Source organism: Hirundo rustica, chromosome 10 (assembly GCF_015227805.2).
Source record: "Hirundo rustica isolate bHirRus1 chromosome 10, bHirRus1.pri.v3, whole genome shotgun sequence".
Classification (NCBI taxonomy): domain Eukaryota; kingdom Metazoa; phylum Chordata; class Aves; order Passeriformes; family Hirundinidae; genus Hirundo; species Hirundo rustica.
Window position 1 is genome coordinate 5,000,840 of NC_053459.1, and position 22,311 is coordinate 5,023,150.

Consider the following 22,311-nt stretch of genomic DNA (forward strand, 5'->3'; position numbering starts at 1 on the left):
CTCCACCCAGATCTACCAAGGACAATGCTGCTTTGCAGCCAAGTTGTTTCACCTCTTAATCCTGTTCCTTCCTCACATCACCCCTTAGGAGGTCAGTGTCACGCAAGAACAAAGATTAAGTGACGATTAAGAACATTTAAGTGAAGATTAAAGATTAGGAACAAAGAGTGAGTGAAAAGTCATGAGCAGAAAACATTTGTGGCTCAGAGCTGCTGTAACAGCTCCCAGAACAGCAATTTCCCACTATCCAGTTATGTGTAATCCCCAAAATTGATCCCAAGTGGAGAAGACTGGCTCGTGCCTACACTTTTGAGGTCTCTGGGCTGCTCTGACTACCTCCAAATCAACTCCTGGTACAAACCTTCCAGTGTTTCTCAGCTGAGCAAATGCTGAAGTAGGTCCATAGGTCCTGTGAATCTGTGCTAATTGAGATGTATCTCTGATGTTAATTTTTCAGGGTTTTTTTTCAACAGATAACCAACCAAAGAGGAAAAAAAAACCAAAAAAACCCGTAAAAACAAAGTTGGGAATTACTTAAATTCCCGATTCCAAGTGCATCTTGGAAGTTTCACAAATCCACCTGCGCAGTTTCTTTTCAGGATCAATGGAACGTGTCACCTGCTATATTTGCCAGGTTTACCGTGTAAAAGGCAAACAGGGATGCTCACCCAGGGGGTTGTGGCATTTTCCTACTGAATTGCAGGCTGAAAAAGCCACACTTGTGGAAGTTCTGGAGAGGAGTTTGTTCATTCCAGCAGCACATGTGTGCAGCTGCTGAGCCAGCCTGGCAGCTCCCGCTCCCCTCCGCCTCTCTTCCCCCACACCACCCACACAGCACATGGACACGCTTCCAGAGCAACAGGAACCACAGGGAGTGAGCCAGCTCAGGAATCATTAGTGAACGTTGGCGGCTCTGCTGCCAAGGGGACGGACCAGGCTCTCAAACAGCTTTTCCCTGGAGAGTGTGTAGCACCTTTTCCATGTGAGCTCCCACTGCCATCCCACTGCAGCCCTTCCTGGCTCTGTGCTGCCCCAGAGATCTGCCACACCCAGGACCCGTGCAACTCTTTGCTGCAAGGGGATCACAGAAACCATCCTGCTAGGAATAACCTTTATCCCCAAGTGCCAGCTCACCTTCCTGCCAAAAGAGCAGAGGGAAGTGAGCAGAACAGATCAGAGTCATTTGGGTTGGAAAAATGCAAGTCCAGCCTTAAACCTTACACAGCTGAGTCCACAAGTTGTTTCCTGAGAACAGAACCCGAACCCCTCAGCTGTCCCCTCCTGTCAGGGAGTTGTGCAGAGCCAGAAGGTGCCCCCTGAGCCTCCTTTTCTCCAGGCTGAGCCCCTTTCCCAGCTCCCTCAGCCACTCCTGGTGCTCCAGCCCCTTCCCCAGCTCCGTTCCCTTCTCTGGACTCCAGCCCCTCCATACTCACTTTGTGCAATTGGCTGTGATTTCCCTTTACTATGGATATCTGTCTTGGGAGCCATGGGACAGATCTTGTCTGTTGGGAAATTCCTCCTCCTGGTCAGGCCACTGGAGCTGTGCAGTGTCCCCAGGTGGCTTCAGATGTGCCTGTGGTGTCTGTACAGCTGCTCTCTGCTGAAACCAGCTAGTGCTGCTGTGGTCACAGGGGACAACAGAGGGAGCAGGAGCTTTCCTGGAAATCCTCTCCAAAGCTTTTTCCCCAAAACTTCTGCAGAAACTCCTCTGTTAATTTGGCCCTGGAGTGCTCATCTGCCTCCCTGGCTCTGGAAGTGCCTTGTAGACACAGGTGTTCCTCTTGGCTGGCTCTTCAGATCGACTAAAGAGGGGATGTTTCCCAAAATGAAAATGACAGAGCCTGTGTGACGTGCCTGTCTCCATCCATCACGATGACATGATTATTTTGGTGGCTCTTGCCAAACTTTGGCATTGCCTGTCAACATCTAAATAGTGATTGCACACGGTGTTCTGGACCCAGAGCAGTGACGGCTGCAGACAGGGAATATCCCTGAGTGGGAGAGCTGCTGGAGAGCTGCCATGAGCATCCTCAGAGCTACAGCATGACCAAGCCTGCCGTGACCCCACACTGCAGTTACAGGCACAACTTGTTGCTCAGAAATGAGGCATTCTCAAAGGCTTGTCCGAGGAAAAGAGGCAGGGACCAGAGCTCATCTCCAGGAGGGTTGACCATCTCTCCAGAATACCATGAAAATAAAACACTCCCAAAGCCACGTTGCTCCTTCTATCCTGTTTAACAGCTTTTCTCAATGAGGATGGTGCTTGATAGCGATCAGCTTCTGGAATGCATAAAGCTGCTGTCAGCAGAGTGGGGTTGCACCAGGAGAGGTGGCTCTCTGGTTGCCCTCCCGGGATTCAAGAGGTGTCCATACAGGCACTTCCATCTCCATCTCCATCTCCATCTCCGCAAAGTGTTAGTGAGATTTGACGTGGCCCATGGAAGACAAAACCACTCCATGCAGGACCTGAAGGGATGTCAGGAAGCTATACTGTGGGGAGATTTAGGTTGGATAATAGGGAAAGATCCTTCCCCCCAGAAGTGGTGTGGCACTGCCCAGGCTCCCCAGGGAATGTGCACAGCCCCAAGGCTGCCAGAGCTCCAGCAGTGTTTGGAAAATGCTCTCAGAGATGCACAGGGTGGGATTGTTGGGGTGTCTGTGCAGGGCCAGGGGTTGGACTTGATGATCCTTGTGGGTCCCTTCCAGCTTGGGGTATTGTGTACCATGGATTCTATGATTCCATGGTACCTGGGAGGGCAGACACCCATCGGTGACAGTGACAAGCCTGGAGAGCAGTGTGCAGGTGTGGCTGCTGCTGGCAGCAAGGGCAGTTACCACTATCACTGGCAGCTCCCAGCTCCTTCAAACTCCCTGTGTGTGACTCACACTCCAACAGCGATCCCACACCACATCCAGGAGGTTCAGTTTAGTAGCCAAGACAATCGGGGTGGGGGGGTGGGCTTCCACCTTTTCCTTCTGAGGCTATTGTGGGATTCACAAGTGAGCTGTGAGACCCTGCATAAAGGAATCACAGATCACAGCAAATGTTCTGGTTGGGAATGAGAGGAAAAAAATACGTACAAGGATTACGTGCAAGAAATGGCTTTCCTGCCCCCTCCACAAAGCCGTTAAACAGGTTCTAATCGGCTCATTTTATAAAACACTGATATAAAGCTCACTGAAGCTACTTCAGACATGAGCCCAAGTGTGCAAGGAGCTTTTTGCTCGCTGGCTCCCACAGACTCAAAAAGTGACCACAACCAGGAATTAGGGGGTGAGGTGGAGCCTCATCAGGTCCATGGGGAGATCTGACCCCTGCTCTGGAACACTGAAAGATCAGTCAGCCACACTGCAGGGCTGTGAGCAGGATGTGGACGTGCCATGGATTATAGGTGATCCTGTGCAGCCTGGAGAGGCCACGTGGTCCCAGGCCTCAGGGGTTCTCCTGTTCTCTCCATGCGCTTCACAAGCCTAAATGCATTATTTAACTGCTCTCTTTTTAAAAGGCTGGGGCAGAGGTTTGCCTGAGATGATTATTACTACCGCTTACAGAATTAAACTGTGGATTAAAATAGATTTTATTTAATTAACCTGAATGAAATAAATGTTTATGTCTGATTCAGTCTCAGGAGAGGTGTCAGATCAGACAGTGCCAGTAAAACTGACTGATCTGTGCTTTTTCCAGCTGGATGAGCACGAAAATATCTCTGTGGCATCTAGAGAAGATTCCTTAATCTCATTAGCCTGTATCAGAGACAGGCTTGGCTGCCAGCAGTGCAGCAATACAGGACTGGGGCTGGGATTGCAGAGCTGGGTGGTTGGAAGCATGCTTGGGTGTTTCCATGTTCCAGTGGAAGTGAAAGCAGCCTGGGATTAGGTGAACAAAAGTACCACAAAGTCCTGGATATTGCTGTTACTCGAGTCCTGCTGCTGCTTTCACCTCACCCAACACATGGCCCAAGTGCCCAGATCCTGAATTTCCTCATACCAGCTGGCCTGTGACAGCTGCATGCAGAAAACCCCAGAATTCCAAGAATTGCTTCATCTGCCTGCAAGTGCTTGTGTATCCAGCTCTAAAATCCTCCTGCACCACCAGTGTCCTGGCTGTCTGTGGGTGTGATGACATCCAAGTGCTGAGACGGAGAGAGGGAAGTGCAGTGGGATGATCTGCCTAACCTGCTTAGCCCACATTTTTCCTGAAAAGTGCCTGCGAAAAGTGCCTGCCCATTGATCCCAATAAACGCATCCCTCAGTCCTGCCCTTGTCCGGAAGCGTGGCAGTCAGGAGGGGAGGCATCTCCTCTCCCCACACAAGGCCATCACCACAAGCAAAGCTTCACTTCCAGCGTGTCCCATAGAATCATGGAATCATTAGGACTGGAAAAGCCCTCTAACTTCTTGCCCAACCATTAACCCAGCACCACCACATTCACCGCTGGCTCATATCAGGACGAGTGTGTCCAGCAGGCCCAGGACAGTGACTGTCCCCAGCGCAGGCACTGCTGAGGTTCCTCGAGTGCTGTGTCCAGTTCTGGGCCCCTCAGTCCAGGAATGACATCGAGGGGCTGGAGCGAGTCCAGAGAAGGGAACAGAAATGAGGATGTGCCTGGAGTGCCAGGAGCAGCTGAGGGAGCTGGGAAAGGGGCTCAGCCTGGAGAAAAGGAGGCTCAGGGGGAGCCCTGTGGCTCTGCACAGCTCCCTGACAGGAGGGGACAGCTGGGAAAGGGTTGGGCTCTGCTCCCAGGGAACAGGACACAGGGAAATGGCCTCAGGCTGTGCCAAGGGAGGTTCAGGCTGGACATCAGGAGGAATTCCTTCACTGTAAGGGTGGACAGGCTCTGGAAGGGGCTGCCCAGGGAGGTTTGGAGTCCCCATCCCTGGAGATGTCCAAGGAATTCCTGGACATGGCACTCTGGGCTGAGTGACAAGGTGGGGATTGGTCACAGACTGGATTTGATCATCTTGGAGGTGTTTTCCAACCTTAATGATTCTGTGATTTTGTAAACCATGTTCCTAAGTGTCCCATCCACACAGCTGAACCCTTCTTTTTGCAGCAGCACCCTAACACCCACACAAACAAACACGGAGCACCCAACCCACATCCTGCCGTTGTTTCTCTTGCCAAGTAATGTGGAAACACACAGAAAAACACTGGAAAACACTGCATCTATCCCTTCTTTTGGATAAACCGCACTGCTTCTCCAGACCTTTTTATACTCTCCCATTCAACCACCTGCTGCTGTTACACCCCTGAAGATACAAACTGGAGGTTTTTCTGCACCGCATCGTATGGTGGTATAGAAACCCAGCAGTCCAGGAGAGGATTCCTGAAGGACTTTAGCTCTGTAAAAACGATTCCTGAACCACTTGAGTCCCAAGGCTGGTTCAAAGGTGAGTGTTGGTTTTCTTATTGCCCCATGGGATAAGAGGAGTAAGAAACTGTAATGCTGTATTAGTCATTCTTGAGAAAGTAATTAACTCTTACTTGTACAAAACACATTTTTCAAGGGCTGAACTATCACCTGTTGGAATGTTTAGGAACTGACTAAGGAGGAGAGAGAGGGCCAAGGATGCAGCTGGTGAGCAGGCAGGGATGCGTGAGGGCATAAATTATGTATTTATTATAGAAAATGTAGATATATTTTATTTATTCACACTTCATACATACATAGATACAAAGGTATATAGGGATATATGTGTAAAGTCAGATATAAAATTATACACTCTCGTTATTACAAGGGGGAATGGCTTCAAATTGAAGGAATAGGTTTACATTAGATTTTAGTGAAAAAAAAAAATCTTTCCTGTGAGGGTGGTGAGGCCCTGGCACAGGTTGCTCAGAGAAGCAAAGGACGTCTTCAAGGCAGGGTTGGACGGGGCTTGGAGCAACCTGGGGTAGTGGAAGGTGTCCCTGCCCGTGGCAGGGGTTTGGAATGAGATGGGCTTTTCCCATCCAGCCCAAACCATCCCACGATTCCATGGTGATCCTTTCACATAAACATACACCCACAAAGGCGCGGCTCTGTGTACAAAACATTCTCTAATGAGATATAATTAAACTACGACTAATAGGATTTACCCGTAAATATGAATAACCACCTCAACCCGCGGCCGTTGCGGCAGCGGCGCTCGGGCGGGGCGGGGCGCGGCGGGGCCCGGCCCGCGGCGGGGCGGGGAGCGGAGGGGAGCGGAGGGGAGGGAGGAGGCGAATCCATCCCCGGAGCCGCGGAGCCGCCCCGGCCGGGCGGGGCCTGACCCAGGCGCTCCCGCCCCTGCAGCCGCGGCGCGGCCCGGCCCGGCCCGGCCCGGCATGAGGCTGAGCCGGGCGGCCGTGCTGGCACAGGCCAAGGCGGCCGCGCTCGACGGCGTCCGCCGCCTCAACTGCTGGTGGGCGCGGGGACAGGCAGGGACGGGCCGGGGACAGGGATTGAGGGGGGACAGGCAGGGATCGAGGCGGGGACAGGCTCGGATGAGGCTGAGAGGACAGTGATGGAGGGGGAACGGGGATGGAGAGGGGACGGGCAGGGCTGGGGCTGGGGGCACAGGCAGGGATGGATGAGGGGACAGGCAGGCCTGGGGCACAGGCAGGGATGGAGAGGGGACAGGCAGGCCTGGGGCTGGGGGCACAGGCAGGAATGGAGAGGGGACAGGCAGGGCTGGGGCTGGGGGCACAGGCAGGGATGGATGAGGGGACAGGCAGGGCTGGGGCTGGGGGCACAGGCAGGGATGGATGAGGGGACAGGCAGGGCTGGGGGCACAGGCAGGGATGGAGAGGGGACAGGCAGGGCTGGGGCTGGGGGCACAGGCAGGGATGGATGAGGGGACAGGCAGGCCTGGGGCTGGGGGCACAGGCAGGGATGGATAAGGGGACAGGCAGGCCTGGGGCTGGGGGCACAGGCAGGGATGGAGAGGGGACAGGCAGGGCTGGGGCTGGGGGCACAGGCAGGAATGGAGAGGGGACAGGCAGGCCTGGGGCACAGGCAGGGATGGATGAGGGGACAGGCAGGGCTGGGGCTGGGGGCACAGGCAGGGATGGATGAGGGGACAGGCAGGGCTGGGGCTGGGGGCACAGGCAGGGATGGAGAGGGGACAGGCAGGGCTGGGGCTGGGGGCACAGGCAGGGATGGATGAGGGGACGGGCAGGCCTGGGGCTGGGGGCACAGGCAGGGATGGAGAGGGGACAGGCAGGCCTGGGGGCACAGGCAGGGATGGAGAGGGGACAGGCAGGCCTGGGGGCACAGGCAGGGATGGAGAGGGGACAGGCAGGGCTGGGGCTGGGGGCACAGGCAGGAGTGGAGAGGGGACAGGCAGGGCTGGGGCACAGGCAGGGATGGAGAGGGGACAGGCAGGGCTGGGGCTGGGGGCACAGGCAGGGATGGAGAGGGGACAGGCAGGCCTGGGGGCTGGGGAGGGGGAGGCACAAGGCCCACGCCAGACTGTGCTGGAGCAGTTTGGTGGGGCCAGGCTGGGGGCTGGGGCAGTGACCCCGGCTCGGGGGGTGCAGGGGGGGGGCTCGGCCCTGCTGTGCTCCCCCTGACTCCCCTCTCCTCTCGCAGGGGCAGCCACCTGACGGATGTAAGTACTGGAGGAGCCGGAGGAGCCTGGGCCCCGCAGCCGGAGCATGGAGGCGATGGGGTCGGCAGGGCACTGGGGCGGGCCTGGCCCGGTGCCTGTGAGCTGCAGGGCTTTTCAGGGTCGATTAGCATGTCATACCAGAAAAAAAAATGCGATAGCTGCTCTTTCCACATTGGAAAATTTCTCTCCAAGGCCCAGTATGGAGCCTTGGAGAGTGGGACCCTGAGTCCTACCTCTGTGGTGATTTTGGATGAGGTTTTGTCACTAGGGGAGGACTGGCAGGGGTGGGGGGGAGCCATTCCTGCGTGTGGAGGCTGCAGAGTTGCTGGAGCAGAAGAACAATGTGACACTGGCTGGTATCTGCACTTCCCCTCCTGAGCAGAGGCTGGAGGAGCTGCTGACACTGCACTCGCCATGTCAGAAAATCTCTGGTGCTGTTAGACTGAGGCAAACCCAAATTCCTGATGGTGCTTTTTGTGATTTTAATTGGGTTTATTTATGTTTTCCCCCATGAGCGCCAACTTGTTGTTTCTGTCTCTTCCTGCCCAGATATCCATATGCCGGGATTTGCCCAACATCGAGGTGATCACGTTCAGGTGAATGCCAGTTTGCCAGCTTTGGAGAGGGCAGGGAAGTCACCTTTTCCTGGGGATGGTTTCTTCCCACATTGCTGGGGTTGTGTGTGTGAGCTGCCTGGCTCTTCATGCCCCATTTCTCAAGCAGCAGAGATACAGAAATGATTATTCCTCTGCAGCTCCTCTGCACTACTCCCTGTGCTCCTTGAGAAAATATTCTGTTTTGACAAGTGATAAAACCCCTTAAGGATTGTTGCTCCTGAAATTCTATTCCACAGTTTCGACAGAGATCTTCTTGGCCTCTGTATGTGGCCTGTTTCCAAAATGCTTGTTGGAATATTTCGTGGATTTCTCAGAGCTTTCCCTTTCCATAATGCACTCAACTTTCACCTATCCTGGGGATCCCATGGAGCCAGTGCTCTGCGAATTGGAGCCTTTTAACTTGGGAATCTTACATGGTCTCTCCTTGGGTGGGTCTGAGGAGCTGCTACAGAAAAGGAGGCAGGCTTTGGGGGGAGAAGAGGCTCTTTGTCATCCTCAGCAGGGTGGAGCGATGGCTCTTTGAGTTCTTCCCTCTGCTGACAAAAGATGAAAGCCACGGGTTGAGGGTCCCTTGCTGTGCCGCGCTGGGGCGAGGCTGTTGCAGGAAAGGGGACTGGGAAGTGCCGTGCTCCCTCCTGGACACGGCAGCGAGGGTGGGACGGGCTCTGACCGTGTCTCCACAGCGTGAACGGCATCTCGGACCTCGAGCCGCTGCACCAGTGCCAGAACCTGAGCGAGCTCTACCTGAGAAGGAACAACATCACGAGCCTGGATGAGCTGTTCTACCTGAAGACGCTGCCGCGGCTGCGGGTGCTGTGGCTGGCAGAGAACCCCTGCTGCGGGCCCGACCCCCACCGCTACCGCATGACTGTGCTGCGCAACCTGCCCAGCCTGCAGAAGCTCGACAACCAGGGTGGGCTCTGCTCACCTGCTAACAGCCCCGGGCCACCTGGGAAACCAGGATGTGTTGGCTCCTCTCGAGGGCGTCCTTTGGGTTTTCCTGGCGTCAGGAGGTGTTAGGGGTTGAGTTAGATCCAATGCTTCTAAGCAGTTTTCTCTTTTTGTCTTCCCTTTCTGTTTCTCTTCCCCCTTCCCATCTGCCTCCTCTTCCACCTTCCCCTATTTCCTTCTCCACCCCTATCCCCATCTACATCTGCATCTCCTACCACTTTCCCTTTCCCTTTCCCTTTCCCTTTCCCTTTCCCTTTCCCTTTCCCTTTCCCTTTCCCCTTCCCTTCCCTTCCCTTCCCTTCCCTTCCCTTCCCTTCCCTTCCCTTCCCTTCCCTTCCCTTCCCTTCTCTTCCCTTCCCTACGGTAGCAGGAATGAGTACTGTCTGAGCCTCATTATAGCTCCGAAAGTACCACTAATTAGTGGTTTTTAGAGCTCTCTCTTTGCTGTGGCCAGACAAAGGTTCTATAACTGGATCTGCTGCTGTAGAAAAGCTTCTCTGTTTTTTTTTACCGTCCAGCGGCAGCAGTTTGGTGGCTTTTGGAGCCTTCTCCGGAGACAAGAAATAGCAGAGCATGTTTGCATCCCTCCCTGATTCCCTTCTCACTTTGGGATGCTGGTGATTGATCCAGCATTCTCCTGAAAAGCTTTCACTGCAGGAGGAGGGCGAAATCAAAATGCCAGACAGTTTTTGGACCAAACCCCTTGGGAGAAGCTCTGCAGCAGCAGAACCTGTCCCAATAGAGATGCCATCCCCCCTGGGCTGCTGCAGTTCATAGCAACAGGCTTTTGTTGTGGCCTTTGCAGCTGTGACAGAGGAAGAGCTGTCGCAGGCCCTGGTGGATGGCGTGGAGATCACGGCCCCGCCGGCCCGGAGGAGCGTGGAGAACGGCTGGTCCGAGTCCACCGCGTCCAGCACCGCCGGATCCACGGCAGAGCCCGACAGCGAGCTGCTCAGCTGCAGCCTGGAGGAGACAATGTGAGGGCTGGGGAGCCGCCAGCATTTCTGAGCTGAACTCCTGTGTAGCAGGAAGGGACCCTGACATTGCAGGGGCCAGGCCCGCAGCCGGGTCAGGTTCCCATTGTTCTGGTTACTGCAGTGGAGCTGTGCTGGTCCAGTGGCACTGCTGGGGCTGCTTCTGTGTTTGCCAAACAGGCTCTGCTGCAGCGGGGGTGACTCGAGCTCATCAGCTGCATGTGCAGGCAGGGGTGGATCCTCTCTGATCTGGGAGCTCCAGTCCATTCCCTGGGGTCCTCCAGCTGGATACTCCTTGCATGGTTGCCCTGTGATGAGGAAGGGTTGGTCTGGCAGGGGAAGGTTCTCCCACCTGATCATAATAACATTTGCTTTTCCTCCCTTTTTTTAGCAAAACTCAGGAGGAGCTTCATATGAAGCCTGTTCCCACACATAAATATTCCTCCTTTTCCCCTCAAGAGACAGACTGCAGCTGCAAGAAGAGAGTGAGTATCTTTTAAAGACCAAATTGCTTTTCCTTGTATGAGGGGCTGAGCCCCAGCATTGAAGGATGTGAAGAACCTTGGATGTCCCCAGAGGAGAGGAGCAGAGCTGATGCCAGGGCTGGAAGAAATGTCCAGGAGCAGCTGAGGGCTCTGGGTTTGTTTGATTTGGAAAGAAGGAGGCCGAGGGGTGACCTCATGGCCCTCTGCAGCTTCCTGAGGAGGGGTTGTGGGGAGGGCTGTGCTGAGCTCTTCTCCCTGGGATCCAGCGATAGGAGACATGGGAATGGTTCAAAGCTGTGCCAGGGAAGGTTCAGACTGGACATTAGGAAGTGTTTCTTTAGCAAGAGGAGGGTCAAACCTTAGGAAGGGGCTGCTGAACAGGAAGCTTAGGTGATTCCTCAGCTACCACCTCCATCATGTAACCTTGGATGGTTGAGCTGGGAATTGCAGAGTGCTGGACCCCGTGGCATTGCATCAATTGGCAGAGCAAGACCTAATCCACACTGCCTCACTCTGCCGGAGCTGCCTAGAGCAGCTCCACAGGCTCTGACCATTAAAATGCAGGGAAGTGGCCCCCCATTGCAGCTGGAGAGGTTCAGGTTGGATGCTGGGCAAAGGATTCTCCCTAGAAGGACAGTTATGTAGGCTGTGGAATCTCTCTCTGGATTTCTTCAGGACATGATTTGACAGAGCCACGGCCTGGTGTTGGCAGTGGTCCTGTGGGTGGCAGGGCTGGGGACCTTCAAGGGTCCTTTGCAGAGAGCACCAGCTCTCCTCATTCCTCAGAGCAGGGGGCTCCTGTCCTTTCCCATCCTACACATGCTGGAGAGTGAGGGTGGCTGCTCCTGAACGTGCTTTTCCTTACAGAAGCCAGGCTGGAGCATGGCGGGGAGCCAGAGGCGTGTGGGCAGCCCGCACAGGACTGGGTGGATGGGTTTGTCCTGCATTCCAACCTCATCACGTGCCTCATGCAGCCTCTGCCTGTGTTTGCCCCGAGGGCTTGGTTGTTAGTCCAGATCTCCTAGCTGCAGGTGGCTGTTCCAAACTGCTGCCAGTGGTGGTGGTGGAGGAGTTCTTAGAAAGAGCAGGGAAAATCAAGTGTCCTTGTCCTGGCTGACTGGTTCAGAGCAGTGTCTGCCTTATCCCAACAGAACAACGTCCTGAATGCCGTCCTGCTTCTCATGGAGGAACTGGACACAGAGGGGCTGGAGATCATCCAGCAGACGGTGGCAAGGAGGCTCCAGGCCTTCCAGAAGAAGGAGCTGCAGGAGGAGTGACAAAGCCCATCCCCATTCCAAGCTCCTGGAGCCCCTGCCCTGTGGTGCTGTCCTGCCCTCACACCCCTGGCTGCAGCCAAAGCCTTGGTGCTCCCCGCTCTGCTTCCCATGCGAGGGCATGGGTTGGGATGCTTCTTCTCCAGAGATTGCCTGCTCGTGCAGCAGGCTCTGACACTGTATCCTGTGTGGCTGGGGCTCTTGGATGGGAGCTGCAGGCAAATCAAAGCAGAAGGGAGCAGGGCTGCAGCCAGAGGTGCTGTGCAATCCAAGGGGGAGCAGAGCCTGCTGATAGCTGGAAAGGTCTCTGCCCCTCAGCCAGCCTGGGGGTGCACAGCACTTCTGAGCGTAGTTTGTACCACCAAGTTTGGTTTGGTGAAGTCTGACATTGCCTGAGATGGTCACCGAGAGCAGTCTGGTGCAGGTGGTGAAGGTCAATGTCCGGTTATTAATTTATTTTCCAGCTCCTGGCTGACTTCCTCAGGTCCTTGCTGGCGCACGCAGCGCCTGCCGTGGTGGTCAGGCAGCCCAAAGGAAAGCTGGGAGCAGCCTAGGTGAACCAGAAATGACTCTCACATCCTGAATGCTCGGCTGTCCTCTCACCCCAGCATTCCTGCGGGCATTAGAGCAGCTTAAGGAAACATCCCAGTTAAAAGGCCCTGAGCATTCTGCCTGCTTTGCACAGGCATCAGGGGTGGGGTTGCTCTTTAACTGATAAAACTGCATTCACCAAGTTTTGTAGAGCTGTTAAGTACAAACTAAACTGTTGTGACATACCAAATAAACCCAATTATCCCTCAAGGCCGTGTAAGTGGTGGCTGGAGTTCAGCAAAGGCCTGGCTGGGGGCACTGCTCCATTACCTCTGGTTCAGGGAGTGCATTGTGAGCCCTGCGGAGCAGGAGGAGGGCTGGGAGCTCTGCGCCTTCCCGCTTCACTGCGCCTCTGAAACGGTGAGCCTGCTCCCAGCGCTGCCCTGCAGAGGCACTGGGCTGTCTTGCAAACTTCCTGTAGCCACAGCAAAGGCAGGGAGCAAAGGGGTGGTGAGGAAAGCTCGGTGCAGAGCCACCTGGGCAGCACAATGGCCCCGAGATACGGCACACGAGCCCTCCGTGCCTCCCAGCGCTGCACTGGCAACGTGGCCTTTTCCTGGCCCCCCGTCCCTGTTTGTGCAGTGCTGCCAGGAAGGAATGCTCCTCAGGGATGGCGGCAGCCCTGTGTGCACAAGCCTGTTTGCCTGACCTTGGTGGGAAGGGACACAGTCTGACCCTCATCACCCAGGGGGAGATTTGCTGACGCCTTTAACTCCTCGAAAGACCTTTGTTCTTGCCTTCTGCGTTAAACCCAGCTGCAGTTGTGTGATTTATGATGTCCCAGACTCCCAGCCGTCCTTTGACAGCCAGGGCCTGGGAGACTCACCCTGCTGAGTGCGAGTCTTCTCCCAGGCCCCCGGCCTGTCCATGTCAAGGAACAGGGGAGTTGTTGTTGGGGTGAGCTGGACCCCCAGCTTTTCTGGGATGCAAGTGATCAAAGGAAGCATCCATCAGGACTCGGTCATGGGGCTGGTGGAGCAATCGCTGTGCCCTTGAGGCCACACTGACACAATTCCTGGAGAAGTTGCGCTGCTCGCTGCCTACGTGCCGTGCTCGTCATCCTTGGCTGCTGCTGGTGCTGCCCTCGGAGCTCCCAACTGCTCCTTGCAGCATCCCAGCAAACCCCCAGCGGGAGCTCAGCCCCTCCAGGGCTCTGGCAGCCTGCCTTCCATGCAGCGTGCTCCTGGAGGCTTGCTTTGCCCTCTTTTCAGGGGGGGTTGGATGTGCTGGGAAGTCTGGGAGCACAGATAAGTCCCCTCCTCATCTTCGGAATGCAGTGGCTGTGCGTGTTTTCTCCCAGGAATTTGGCCCTCCAGGTGTTTTTTCTGTGAGGGCTGCAGAGACTCCTGTCCCTCAATGTGCAGCTGGTCTGAGCCTGGGGACACCAAACCTGTCTGCTGCAGGGCTGTGCTGCAGACAGATTTTCCACATGACCTGCTGTCACCCTGGCCTGTCTCAGCCGGGAATATCGAGCAGAGAATGCAGATGATTCCCAGCTGTGGAAAATGCCAGCAGCTGTAGTGAGCCACTTCCCTTCAAACCATCCTCAGAAGCTCTGAGAGGCTGGTGGAGAGGCAGGTGTGAGCTCCATGGCTGAGGGAGGGAAGGGGTGGGCTGGGGCTCCCCAAAAGTGGAGTGGCACATGGGAGGGTGGGAGAGCCCACTTCCCACCCAGGAAATGGAGCTCCAGGAGAAGCCGGGTCTCTGCCTGGGGTCCCCAGAGCACCAGTGCTCCCCTTCAAGAGCAGCAATGCTGCCTCCACCAGCAAGGTCTGCTACTTAGGAGTCCAGGGGGGAGGCAAAAGTTACCATCTTCCTCCAGAGCCTAAAATGTGTTCAATTAGGGGACAAGCACTGAAATCATGGAATGGTTTTGGGTGGGAAGGGACCTGGAAGCCCATCTGGAAGCCATGGGCACGGACACCTTCCAGTATCCCAGGCTGCTGCAAGCCTCATCCAGCCTGGTCTTGGACACTTCCAGGGATAGGGAAGCCACAGCTTCTCTGGGCACCCTGTGCCAGGGCCTCACCCCGCTCACAGCCGATAATTTCTTTCCAATATCCCATCTGACCCTGCGGCAGTGGGAAGCCATTCCCCCTTGGTGTGTCACTCCAGGCCCTTGTCCAAAGTCCCTCTCCAGCTTCCTTGTTGGCTCCTTCAGGTACCGGAAGGCCACAGTGAGGTCACCCCAAAACTTCTCCAGGCTGAACAATCCCAGCTCTGCCAGCCCTTCCTCCCAGCAGAGCTGCTCCATCCCTCTGCTCACCCTGGAGCCTCCTCTGGACTCTCTCCAGCAGCTCCACGTCCTCCCTGTGCTGGGCCCAGGGCTGGGGCAGCTCTGCAGGTGGGGGCTGACCTGAGTGGGGCAGAGGGGCAGAATCCCAATCCCTGTCCTGCTGCCCACGCTGGGGATCAGCCCAGCACAGGGGCATTTCTGGGATGGGGCATGGCCAGCCCTCACCACCTGCACCCCCGAGTCCTTCTCCCGGGGCTGCTCCAGCTGCTCATCCCCAGCCTGGGCTGATCCCGGGACTCGCCCTGACCCAGGGGCAGCACCAGCAATTGGTGGTGTTAAATATCATGAGATTCCCATGGGTCACTCCTGGAGCTTGTCCAGGGCCTCTGGATGGCCCTGTCCCTCAGGAGTGTCACTGCACCCTCAGCCCGGTGTCACCTGCAGACCTGCTGAGGGAGCCTCGAGCCCTCTGTCTGTGTCAGTGGTGCAGATCCTAAATATCACCGGTGCCAGTACAGAGCCCGGGGACAGCGCTGTCACTGCTGGCCACTCTGAGCCACTGAGCCTCTGGGTGTGAGCATGCAGCCCATTCCTTACCCATCCCACAGTCTCTCCATGGAATCCAGCTCTCTCCAACGCAGAGAGGAGGATGTTGGGTGGGATTGTGTCCAGGCTTTATAGAAATGCGGATAAATGTCATCCATAACCCTTCCCTTGCCCACTGAGGAAGTCACCCCATCAGAGAAGGCCAGGGGGCAAGCCGGGGGGAGCTTTCACTTGGGGACAGCTCCGTGGGGAGCACAAAATGACGGCATGTTTGACCCCAAAGACTGTGATGTGTGCTGATGCTGTCCCGCAGGCTGGAGCCGTCAGCCAACAGCCCCAGGAGGGAAGTGGCCTGGGAAAGGGGCTCCCTGTGACCGTCCGGCGCAGCCTGAGCGCGCGGAGCTCGGCCAGGCCGGCACTCTTGGCCGGTGCTGTGAGAAACTGCCTCGCAAATGAGCACAGCACCACCCTAAAGCACTTGGGTGTTTCCCTTGAAGAGGAGGACAGAGCCATTTTCCTCTGGAATTGCGAAGCGATTGCGAAAGGATGCTGACCTTGCACCCATCACAACCTGGGCAGGGAGGAGAAGCCACCTGTGGTCCCACTCTCCCAGGCTTTGAGGATGCACAAAACCAGGAAACCTCTTGGCCCGGCATTAACCCAGCTCGGGAAAACCATCAGGCTTTGCTTGTCCCCCCACCCTGCCGCTGTGCTGCTCCCTGTCCCCCCACAATGACCACTCCAGGAGGCAGGTTTGGCTCCAGCAGGTTTTATCTCTAGAGGAGAGGAGCAGCGCCACGGGCGGTGCAGGATCCGGGGGTCACGGAGCAGCGGCCAGGTGACAGACACGGCGCCCACAGCCACGCGGTGATGGTCGCAGCCAAGCGTCATGCAAGGGGACAGGGGCTCGCCAGGACCCCCGTGCTCAGCCCTCGAGACCCCCACGGGGGATGGAGCTTCACCGGGGCTCAGGGCACCCAGAAGCCCCAGGGACCAGCTCTGACCCGCTCCGGGATGGCTCCGCATCCTCCTCGCTCCCCTCCCACACGTGGGGCAGGCGACTACAAGCAGCAGCAGTTGGCTCAGGCGGTCAAGCCGCTAAATAAGGACTCAAAATACCCCATCATTAAATAATAATAAACTATTTAAGGGAAGATTAAGGGTCTGGGCTGCACGGCTGGGCTCAAGCAACACTTTGCATCCGCACAGGGACCAGAACCCGCAGCAGTGATTCGGGGCAGGATTGTGCCGTTCTGGGAGCCAGCACCAGGCTCTGCCTGCTGTAAGGGGGTCGATGGCAAAGCTACAGGGCTACTGAGAACAGAGGGGACACAGTGCTCCCCCAGCAGCACATGGGCACAGAGAGGACACGGCGGGGGCTACGGGTCAGGCTGGTGGGACTAGAAGCCCTTCTCTATGCTGAGGGTGCGACGGGTGACGTGCTCCATCTGCCCCGAGATGTACTCGGTCAGGCTGATCTGGTAGTTGGCGAGCATCTTCAGCATCAGCCGTAGGTTCAGCCACCACTGCTCCTGGGGCAGCCTGTGCCTGTGCAGGGGGACACAGCTCTAGAGCAGACACCCCGGGAAGGCTCCCCCACTAGCCGGTGAACCGCTGGGGCACGGGGACTTACTCAAAATCTGTGACTTTCTTGAGCTCCGTCACGGGGCTGAAGGCCACCACCTTCTTCCGTAACCCGATCACACAGGCAGTGTCTCCAGAGTTGGCAAAGACACGCCCTGGGAGGGGAACACTGCTGACCTTGGCCATCTCACTGAGGGCCAAGCCTGGAAGCCTGAAGCAGTAGCCACCAGCCTCCCCCACCTGCCGTGGGAAACCCAGCCCCCGGCTCACCCTTGCTGTAGACTTGTTGCAGCTTCTCTGACATCCACAGCACCGCCTTCACTCCCAGCTTGGTCCCGTAGTTCCGGTCAAAGGGGGTCGGGGCTCCCCCCTGGGGGCAAAGAAATGGGGCTGTCAGGCTGTGCCCAGCTCTCAGGGCCAGCGGGGCCCGTGTCACCCTGTCCCCTGTACCTCTGTACCTGCTGGAGGTGGCCCAGGACATTGATCCTGCAGTCAAAGATGCCTTTGCCCTCGGAGGAGTAAAGGTTGTAGAGGAACTCGGTGGTGTAGTGCTCGTGGCATTTCTCATTGCTGGGGAGCAGAGGGAAGGGCTTGTGGGGCTGCTCCTTCCACTGGCACTGGCCCACGGGGTCCCCCTTTTTTTCCCATAACACCTTTTTTGTGCTGTTTTGTTCTTCCTGAGGTCCAAAGCCCTGGCCTGTGTCCCCAGGAGGACCCCTGGGGCTGGGGTGGGGACAGCAGAGGAGGCACACAGCGTCCCCACGGCCAAGCGTGTGCCCACTGTGCTGAACCTCACCCCAGGAGGTGCCCAGGTCCCCTCTCTGACCATGGGAAGGGCTCAGCTCCAGCCTTGCTCCCTGCCACGGGGCTGGGGTTTGCAGTGACTGTCCCCAAGCGCCCCCAACTCACCGCAGCACCAGCCCTCTCTGGATATCCGTCTTCATTTTGTCGGTCAAGTGCTCCACGTTGGCCTGCAAGATGAACACCGAGATGCCGGCAGCCGTCCCGCAGCCGTCCAGACCTGACATCAACCCAGCATCTGGCCACGTCCTCCAGCTCCTGCCCCACTCTGGAGCCCTCCCTTCCCCAGCCGCTCCTGCCCGTTCACCTTTAAGTCGTGGATAGTGAAGGGGTCTTCATAGACGTAGGCAGCGTCGGCGCCCACGGCGATGCCGGTGACCGTGGACAGGTACCCGCAGTAGCCCCCCATGGTCTCCACGATGAACACGCGGCGCTTGGTGCCCGAGGCCGACTGCTTGATGCGGTCGCAGCTCTGTGCCCGAAAGAAGGGGAGGTCACACCAGGGAAAGTGACCTCGGGACGGGACATGGGCCGCTCCAGGCCGCGACGGAAGGCGGTGGAGCGCGGTGGCCCCGTGAGCCGTCCCCGTCCATGTCCCTCACCTCCATGGCGGCGTTGACGGCCGTGTCGGAGCCCAGGCTGAAGTCGGTGCCGGGCACGTTGTTGCTGATGGTGGCGGGGATGACGCACATGACGATGCAGAGCTCCTGGTACTGCCCGCGCGCCTCCACCAGCTGCAGCACGCCCTCGTATGCCTGTGAGCGGCCGAGGGATTGGGAAATGCCGGCCCTGCAGCCAGATCTGCATCCCAGAAAGGTTCCTCTGGGATGCCCGCAGCCACCCCGGCCCCCACTGAACCAAGGACCCCACCGCACCTCAAAGCCCCCGATAACCAGCAGCCCCTGGATGTTGAATTTGCGCACGTTCTCCACGATCTTCTCCATGCAGGTCTTGGGCAGCGTCCTGTGGTGGGGAAGGGGCGCAGATGGTGGGGTGTCATGGTGGGGACACCCCTCCCCTGTGCCCCCGTCCCCAGGGCTGCACTCACCGCTTGGTGCCCAGCATGGAGCCGCCGCGGCCCAGCCATCCTGCCACGTCGTGCCAGCCCACCTCGCGGACCTGTGGGCACCAGTGATAGGGCAGGGGTGGGAAGAGCCCCCAACCCCCAGCCAAGCCCAAGCCCATCCTCCAGGACATCCCAGGCTCACCGTGCCCTTACCTGCCCCTTGGCCAGGCCCTCGAAGCCGTCGCTGACCACGTAGACGGTGTGTCCCTGGCAGATGCCGATGCGCACGGCCGAGCGCACGGCAGCGTTCATGCCGGCGGCCGGCGCTCCCACGTTCAGGATGGCCATGCTGAAGGGGCTCTGTGGGGACACAGGGATGGGAACAGCACATCCCTGCGTGTCCCCAAGGTGGGGATGGTGTACCCTGCTGCTCCCCATCACCTCTCACCTTCTCCTGAGCTGGCTTCTGGTGCGCCAGCAGCTTGTAGATGTTCCAGTTGTTCTCAAAGCTCCTGCAAGGACACGGTGATGTGTCCCCAAGGCACGTCTGGGAGAAGGGGGAGTCTCCCCAGTGTCCCTGGGGTGTGAGTGGGGACACCCTTCTGGCTGCGGGAGCCAGTGGCTTCCCTCCAAGGAAAGCCCCTATCCAAGATGGATGTCTCCCGCAGTCCTGCTCCTCACCTTCCACGGAGCTGGATGGCCTCCTCAAACCTCTTCTCATCCATAGCCTTCTGCACATCCTTTGTCTTGGGCCGGGAGAAAGATGCAGTACCGTGACACCCACATTCACAGGGAGGGAAGCGGGACCCCCACCCAAATTCCCTGGTACTCACCACCTGGACACACTCCATGAGCGGCAGCCGCACCGACTGGTTCCCGGAGTGGCTGACCACGCAGGCCGGGGTGTCCGGCGTGGCCTCCAGCAGCGCCATCACCGCCTCCATCCCCATCTTGCTGCTCTGCAAGGGGACAGGGGCACCTGTGACACTGGGGCCGTCAGTGCCAGCTGGGTGGGATGCTCAGGGATGCTCCCACCGGCTTGGAAACCATGTGGCTGCTGATTCACTGCTGGACAGCTGATAGTTTTAATTCAAAATCCACGAAATTTGGAGTAAATGAGGAGAAATGGGTGCACAGCTCTGCCCAGCACAGCGGGGCTGAACCCACGTGAGCCTCACCCCAGCTGGCAAACCCTTTCCACTGGGCAGAGGGATGGCAGGAGCGGGGTTCTCCCTCTGCGTCCTCCCCTGGACCTACCAGCACGCGGTCAAAGGCGGACGGGGTCCCTCCACGCTGCACGTGGCCGAGCACGGTGACCCGCGTGTCGAAGCCCAGGCGTTGCACCACCAGCTGCGGGGAAGAGGGGATCGTCACGCTGGGGACCCACCGGTGCCCGTGGGCGCCAGGCCGGTGCCGGGGCAGTCCCTTACGTCCTTCACGTAGTTGGAGGAGATGGGTTTGCCGCTGCGGTCGATGGCGCCCTCGGCGATGATGATGATGTTGAGCCGCGAGCCCCGGCTGCGTGTCTGGCACGAGGAGAGGACAAACGGCCACCGCGCCTCAGCCAAAACTCACCGTGGGCCGCGTGTGAGCGCCCTCCCCTTCCCCCCATCTGCGCTGCCCCGGGGGTGGCTCGGGTCACAGGCAGCCGAGCCCCCGGGCCAGCGCTGCCCCTGGCACGCGAGGGCTGGATTTGCGCTCGGCTGAGTGCCCCGGTTCACAGGGACAATGGCGGCAGCTCCCGAAGCTTCGCAGGGGCCGGGCACCGGCTGCAGGGCTCAGCCCGGGCCCCTGCGGGGACTCCCCTGGGGGAACAGGGGTGGGATGGGATGGGATGGGATGGGATGGTAGGAGCCCCCCTCACCTCCCCCAGCCTCTCGCACATGAGGTCCTCCCAGCCATCCTCTGGAGGGGATTCGGGGATGAAGAGCCAGTCGGCGCCTGAGGCCAAGCCGGACACCAGCGCCAGGTACCTGCGGGGACACGGCGGTGGCAGCCGACACGTGGCAGGCATCTCGTCCCACCCACGGGCTTCCCCACCCCCGGGAGCTTACCCACAGTGGCGACCCATCACCTCCAGCACGAACGTCCGCTGGTGGCTGCAAGGACACGGGTGGGAAGAGGAGGTGGGTGGGTGCGACGGCCGGGGCGGTGCAGCCCCCAGCCCCGAACCGCTCACCTCTGCGCCGTGGTGGTGATGGCGTCGACGACCTCCATGATGCGGTGCAGCGCCGAGTCGGTGCCGATGGTCATGTCGGTGCCGCAGAAGTCGTTGTCGATGGAGCCCACCAGCCCCACGATGTTCAGGCGGCAGTTCTTCTTCGCCACCTCCTCGCTGATCTGCCCTGGGGGGGGTCACGGCCACCACACCCGTTATTTCAGGGCACTCGCGTCCCCACCGCCGCGGGGCTGGATCCCAGCCCTCCTTGGGGTCACAGCAGCGGGGCGACCCTCCGGACCTCACCACCCAGCCGGGGCTTGGGAAGGGCTCACCCACCGTCTCGGACCAGCTCCTCCAGCAGCCCAGCCCACTCGGAGCGGAAGATGTCGGCGCCGGTGAGGCTGCCGTCGCCGCCGATGACGCACAGGTTGGTGATGCCGTGCTCCACCAGGTTGCGGGCGGCTCGCAGCCGGCCCGCCCGCGTGGTGAAGGCCTTGCAGCGGGCGCTGCCGATCACCGTCCCGCCCTGGGGACAGAACGGGGCACGTGGCTCGTCACACACCTTTGGGGGGCTGGGATCTGGGGTCCCGTGGCCCCGTGGCGACCCTCACCAGCTGGATGATGTTGGAGACGCTGAGCCAGTTGGCTTGTTTGATGTTGTCACCCCCCTCCACCAGCCCCTCGTAGCCCTGTGGAGAAACAGAGGGTGGAGGTGAAAGGTACCCAGGCACAGGGGGGTGGATCCCCCCAGCCACGATGGGGAGCAGGGGGGAACCCCAACCTCATAGATGAGGAAGACCTTGGCTCCCACGTATATCCCCATGCGGGTAACAGCGCGGACAGCGGCGTTCATGCCTGGAAAAGTGATGTGTCAGCTGGAGCATTCCCATGGGATCCTGCACCCCACAGGCAAAGGGATCCTGTAGATGACCCTGAGGTGTCCCTTCGAGCGGGGGGAACCGCATAGGAGCCAGCACCCCACAGAGAATGGGATCCTATAGGTGACCCTGAGGTGTCCCCTTGAGTGGGCGGGGAGCCACGTGGGCTGAGACCGGGGAAACTCAGCGCACATCTGGGCCCGTGGACGACAAACTGCCCGGCAGCGAGTTGCTGATCCCGGGGGGCAAAGGGGACAGGGACGGACACACCTCCTCCGTGGGGCTCCCCCCGCGGGGCCCCTGCCCTCCCACGGCGCCGGCCCGAGGGTGACGGGGACGGGGAAGCGGCGGGGGCGGGGGGCGCACGGGAGGGGGGGGTCCCCATCCGCCCGCCCCGCCAGGAGCGCGGGCCGCGGGCTCCGGCCCCGGGCGGTCACGGACACGGACACGGACACGGACACGGACACGCGGGGAGGCCGCGGGCCCGGCCCGAGCCCCCCGCCCCGCCGGGCGCACCTTGCGCGTCGCCGCCGCTGGTGAGCACGGCGATGGCCATCCCGGCCCCCGCCATCCGCAGCCGCTCCAGCTCCGCCGCCGCCATCGCTGCGCTCCCGGCACCGGCGCCGCCGCCGC

General features: G+C 58.8%; 2 protein-coding genes across 3 annotated transcripts; one reads left to right on the forward strand and one right to left on the reverse strand.

Annotated features, from left to right (window-relative positions):
- The first annotated feature begins 6,289 nt into the window (after positions 1-6,289).
- On the forward strand, positions 6,290-12,676 carry CFAP410 (cilia and flagella associated protein 410). The gene is made up of 7 exons (XM_040074193.1): positions 6,290-6,386; positions 7,556-7,574; positions 8,124-8,170; positions 8,875-9,104; positions 9,948-10,119; positions 10,508-10,601; positions 11,753-12,676. The coding sequence occupies exons 1-7, from the start codon at positions 6,310-6,312 to the stop codon at positions 11,876-11,878; spliced, it is 765 nt and encodes a 254-aa protein (XP_039930127.1). The 5' UTR covers positions 6,290-6,309; the 3' UTR covers positions 11,879-12,676.
- Positions 12,677-16,001: 3,325 nt separating this feature from the next.
- Positions 16,002-22,301, reverse strand: PFKL (phosphofructokinase, liver type). 2 transcript variants are annotated; one of them, XM_040074563.2, is made up of 22 exons: positions 22,195-22,301; positions 21,582-21,655; positions 21,412-21,489; positions 21,137-21,326; positions 20,819-20,984; positions 20,694-20,738; positions 20,504-20,612; positions 20,070-20,165; positions 19,897-19,989; positions 19,473-19,598; positions 19,321-19,385; positions 19,088-19,151; positions 18,853-18,999; positions 18,682-18,752; positions 18,509-18,596; positions 18,236-18,388; positions 17,941-18,105; positions 17,742-17,803; positions 17,291-17,402; positions 17,103-17,202; positions 16,882-16,987; positions 16,002-16,796 (listed from the first exon to the last, which is right to left on the reverse strand). In XM_040074563.2, the coding sequence occupies exons 1-22, from the start codon at positions 22,277-22,279 to the stop codon at positions 16,649-16,651; spliced, it is 2,343 nt and encodes a 780-aa protein (XP_039930497.1). In that variant the 5' UTR covers positions 22,280-22,301; the 3' UTR covers positions 16,002-16,648. The 2 variants fall into 2 exon arrangements, with proteins under 2 accessions (XP_039930497.1, XP_039930496.1); XM_040074562.1 differs by having other exon boundaries at positions 18,236-18,596; positions 22,195-22,298.
- Between the last annotated feature and the right edge of the window lie 10 nt (positions 22,302-22,311).

Excerpts from the sequence above, each read along its gene's own strand:
- CFAP410 (XM_040074193.1), top strand. The coding sequence starts at position 6,310 with ATGAGGCTGAGCCGGGCGGCCGTGCTGGCACAGGCCAAGGCGGCCGCG. Across the intron at positions 8,171-8,874 it reads ATCGAGGTGATCACGTTCAG|CGTGAACGGCATCTCGGACC; the intron begins GTGAATGCCAGT and ends GTGTCTCCACAG. Across the intron at positions 10,602-11,752 it reads ACTGCAGCTGCAAGAAGAGA|AACAACGTCCTGAATGCCGT; the intron begins GTGAGTATCTTT and ends TTATCCCAACAG.
- PFKL (XM_040074562.1), bottom strand. The coding sequence starts at position 22,279 with ATGGCGGCGGCGGAGCTGGAGCGGCTGCGGATGGCGGGGGCCGGGATG. Across the intron at positions 19,990-20,069 it reads CCTCCAACTACGTGAAGGAC|CTGGTGGTGCAACGCCTGGG; the intron begins GTAAGGGACTGC and ends TCTTCCCCGCAG. Across the intron at positions 16,797-16,881 it reads AAGAAAGTCACAGATTTTGA|GCACAGGCTGCCCCAGGAGC; the intron begins GTAAGTCCCCGT and ends CCCCCTGCACAG.